Source organism: Guillardia theta (assembly GCF_000315625.1).
Source record: "Guillardia theta CCMP2712 unplaced genomic scaffold GUITHscaffold_381, whole genome shotgun sequence".
Taxonomy (NCBI): domain Eukaryota; class Cryptophyceae; order Pyrenomonadales; family Geminigeraceae; genus Guillardia; species Guillardia theta.
This window is the reverse complement of record NW_005434300.1, coordinates 3563-7556: the sequence shown is the minus strand read 5'-3', so window position 1 is coordinate 7556 and position 3994 is coordinate 3563. Positions and strand designations below refer to the sequence as shown.

Sequence of the window (3994 nt, the reverse complement as noted above, 5' to 3'; positions counted from 1 at the left end):
AGGACAATCATGAGAGTAGATACGAAGGTGCCAGTCAAGTTGTTTGGCTCCGACTGCAGTGCCGTGCGCCCGGGAGTCGCGGCCCGGACTCCCTGACCCCGCCGGGCGGCGATCATCGCCGAGGCCCGCCTGCTGCGGCACTCAGTGACTGGCTGCGGCAGCCGCGTTGCCCGGCCCGGCGCCGGGGGGGCGAACTGAGGAACTTACTAGTTAGTAGTAGTACAGCCACGGTGACTCGAACGGCGGTCATACGGTACCGTACCGGAACTTGGAACGCGCGGCACTGGTGACCCGCCGGATGACCGTGCACTGCGGCGGCACTGCGGCGGCCGCAGCCCGGCCGCTGGCACGGCGGTCACAGTGATCGGACCGTACGGTCGGCGGGTCAGAGTCACGTGGTCGGATCAGAGTCGGCGGCCCGGCCCGGCGGGCCGGCGGCCGGGCGGGGCTTCGAGTCTCCGAGAATCCGAAGTAGCCGCTCAGGAAGCACTCAGGCTCGGGCGGGCACTTTACTCAAAGTTAAGTTAAAAATCAGTACGAGGACAATCAGGAGAGTCGAGGAGGCTTGACCCTGACACTGTCGCACAGGCCAAACGGCGAGAAGAGAAAAGACAGCGAGAACCAAACCTAATCCTGCCAACTGCTGTCCCCCAAACGGCGGCCGGCTCGCAACTGCCTCCTAAATTTTAATGCTGGTGTACGGCGATGGTCTCCCCTCCCCTCCTCCTCCTCCCCTCCTCCTCCTCCCCTCCTTCCCCCTCCTTCCTCACCCCAGTTCTCTTGTGTCCTCTCCACTCTATCCATCCTCCTCCCTCCAGGTATCGCCCATCGTCTGCTAGGAGCGGAAGGCCGCATCGCTATCTCGCCCCGAGGAAGGACTTCAAGCTCACTTTGCTCATGGCCGTGAGAATTGTTGGAGTGGTTGGGTGCACTGGAACAGGGAAATCATGTTTGAGCGAAGAGCTTGCAAAGTTGCTGGGCGCTGAGGTTGTGGAAGGAGACAAGTGTTTCCTTCCCGCTCATCAGTGCCCTCGGCTAGACCTCACGCACCTGTGGCCCGACGAGGGCGTGCCGCAGGCTCTAGCGAGCAAGAGGGAGGACACTAACCATCCCGATGCTCTTGACTGGAGCAAGTTGGAGAAGGAAATCTCTGCAGGAAGGCGGGCGGCTGAGGAACAGCAGAGGCAGGCAGTGATTGTTGACAGTTTCCTGTGAGGGCGTGCTGCGATTCTGCAAGGAACTTGACGAGACTTTACAGGCTGCAATGCCGTGACATAGTTCGTAGACATCTTACAGATATTGTCTACTTGGATGATTCAAACATGCTGCCTGGAGAGCTTGCAAGGAGGAAATGGGAGCGAAGTCATCTGGGGAAAAGATCCTACAAGGAAAAAGGGGTGTCGTTCGAGGAATACAAATTGTAAGTCAGGAACAAACTCATATCTCAAAACTTTGCATTCAGCTTGTAGTGGAAGACTTCGGGTGACTCTCTTTTGCTGGGCCCCTTGCAGGTACTTCAACGAGTATGTTTATAAGCGCTACCTGGAGTTCGGCAGGCCCAGTGACTTGACCGATGTTATTGTGCTTGACTGCACGTGAGTTTCCGATGTCAGCCTTCTCAGCATCAGCGCAACTCATCATGCGCTGATGCAGACAACGATGTTGCTGATTTCTCCTGACAGGAAGGAACCAAAACAGAATGCTCTGATAGCCTTGCAACGGCTGGAGGAGCGAGCCGGTATGGAGGGTGATAACAAGGGCAGCCTGTGTACATGAGGGTATACAGATTTTTCATTAAAGTAATCAACCAACATAGTGATGTAGCAAAACAATCAAAACTTAGTGTACACATTGAACATTAAAGAAGGTTGTTCAAGCTCTACTGTAGCGAGGTCTCAAACGAGGGAAGTTGTGTAGCAGGCATCCATTGGTCTACCGCCTTAGGAGCAAGTGCAGCAATCCTTGAAAATAGTCAGAACTTGGGAGTAGCACAGATGAAGAGATATCAACCTGATTCTTCCTTGACCATTGAGCAGGTGGTTGTACTGCTGCTGCTGCTGTTGCTGACTGAGAAGAAACAGGTGCTGTAAATATAGCGTCAGACATAGATATCTCCAAACTCAATGCAACCGAACCTGTTGCTGCTGCTGATGCTGCTGCTGCTGTAGCAGTTGGAGGATTTGCTGGCTAATCATGGTCGAAGCTTGGTTTGCAGGGTTGAAGTTTGATTGCAATCCTAGACTCCAATCGAAAGCTTGCCCTGGTTTCACATCGGCCGTTTGAATGTCGGATTTGTGAGAGATTCCATTAGCGCTAATGGAGGGCTGAACACCAGGAGTCAATCATTCAGCACACCAATAGATCGTGATCTGTATACCATCAACGATTCGTGCTCGATTTTCGCAATCGATGGCAAGGTTTGTTTCTGATTGTTGTCCTGAAGAAAGGTCAACACCTGCAACGGAGAAGCAGGAATCTTCTCACAGAAATTTCTGTGACGGGCACGTCTTTGTCGCCTCGGAACAATCGGCCATTTCTCTCTTGCTCCGCCTTAGACTGCACGTACTTGACGTGTCGGCTCCTACAGGGCCATGAGTAAGCATCTACAGCAAACTCATGCAGCCAACTCACCCGTCCCACGCAAATGTCCTGCTGCCTTCAAAGTCGAGGCCATGGCTGGCTCTCTTTGTGCTCTAGAAACCGACGTCAACAAGGGACGGCGAACAAGTTTTAACTCTGCTTACCTCAGTCGGAAAGAACCCAAGACGGCGCAAGATTTGAAACAGGGAGTTCGGCTTGTAGGTTTTCCCTTCCTTGCCTTCCATGAACCATGCCTGCCTTCTCTTGGACCACTCTTCCATCTTGTCATCGAACACTGTCCAACCGCAAACACCTTTGACCCAAGATTACGCCAGGCAAGATTCAAAGTCAATCTGTTACCTCCAAGCCGTTTTGGCACATCCCCAAAGTGACGCTTCACGATTCCGTCTCTCTCCAGCTGCTCCAGCAATCTCATGAAAGATGCTCCTCCAGGACCGCCGAGCGCCTGCAAGCCCACCGTCAGCACATGTCAGCAAGACAGTGCGGACTCATACGTCCTTCCTCTCGCATTCCTCTTGCTTGCATCGCTTGCTCGCCGCCCGTCAGCATTGAGAGAGTCCGCTTTGCGCTTGACTCCTTGGAAATCGCTTTCTGAAGTCGAAGGGCTGCTGGGCAGGGTGGACGATTGCGAAGAACTCTCTTTCATGGCACATCCCTGTAGGAGGAAAGATCGTCAGAGCAGCACGAGCGCATCGATCAACATCAGTCTGTTCACCTGAGTCGTCGGGTTGTTCTTGAACATCTCTAGAGCCTTGTACAGCTCAGCAAGTTGCTGGTTCTGAGGAGCGATGGATGCAGACGAGGCGATCATCAAGACCAGGAACCAGGACAAGTTTTCAGCTGTGAGCTCCGGAAATGAGCTCAGGATACACTCGGTTGACGGATCGAGATTCGCAGGAGCAAGATGCAAATGCGGAGCAGCAGTAGAGGGCAGGTTGTAGTGCACAGCACAGCTATCTACTCCGCAACTGGCAAGAGGATCGGGAGATGACGAGGAGGGGAGGGGAGGAACTGGAGCAGAGGCGCAAACGAGGACAGGCGATGGGAGGCGTACAGGGAACTGACAAGGCAAGACAAGAGGGCGGGGGGTTGAGAGAGGAGGGGAAGGAGGTGAAGTAGGGGAAGAGGAAGGGGTGGGGGGTGCTTGAGGAGGCTGCGGTGAGAGGACGGAGATGGGCTTCCGGTCCTCCGCGGTCCCTGAAGGACCCCTCACTTTACCACCTAAAGACCCCCGTGATACAGAGTACCCCTCGAGATGTTTCTGTCAGCCTCTTGGTCACGTACTTGTAAATATTCCAACGCAGGTTGACAGGCCTTGGCTGAGACCCTTGGGGCATCCTCCCGACTGCTTCCTCTAGGTGCAGTATGTGCAATGTAAAATTCAATATCTGAA

The 3994-nt window shown here is 54.1% G+C and overlaps 2 protein-coding genes across 2 annotated transcripts; one reads left to right on the top strand and one right to left on the bottom strand.

The window, feature by feature from the left end:
• Positions 1-897: 897 nt before the first annotated feature.
• On the top strand, positions 898-1776 carry GUITHDRAFT_122616 (hypothetical protein; the record flags this gene model as incomplete). The annotated part of the gene is made up of 4 exons (XM_005818102.1): positions 898-1211; positions 1259-1420; positions 1512-1595; positions 1683-1776. The coding sequence occupies 4 exons, from the start codon at positions 898-900 to the stop codon at positions 1774-1776; spliced, it is 654 nt and encodes a 217-aa protein (XP_005818159.1).
• A 103-nt stretch (positions 1777-1879) lies between these two features.
• GUITHDRAFT_122615 (hypothetical protein) lies at positions 1880-3412 on the bottom strand (the record flags this gene model as incomplete). Its single annotated transcript, XM_005818101.1, has 9 exons — positions 1880-1961; positions 2011-2084; positions 2136-2324; positions 2378-2437; positions 2485-2581; positions 2632-2693; positions 2745-2893; positions 2941-3046; positions 3317-3412. 9 exons carry the CDS (start codon positions 3410-3412, stop codon positions 1880-1882), a joined length of 915 nt encoding a protein of 304 aa, XP_005818158.1.
• Between the last annotated feature and the right edge of the window lie 582 nt (positions 3413-3994).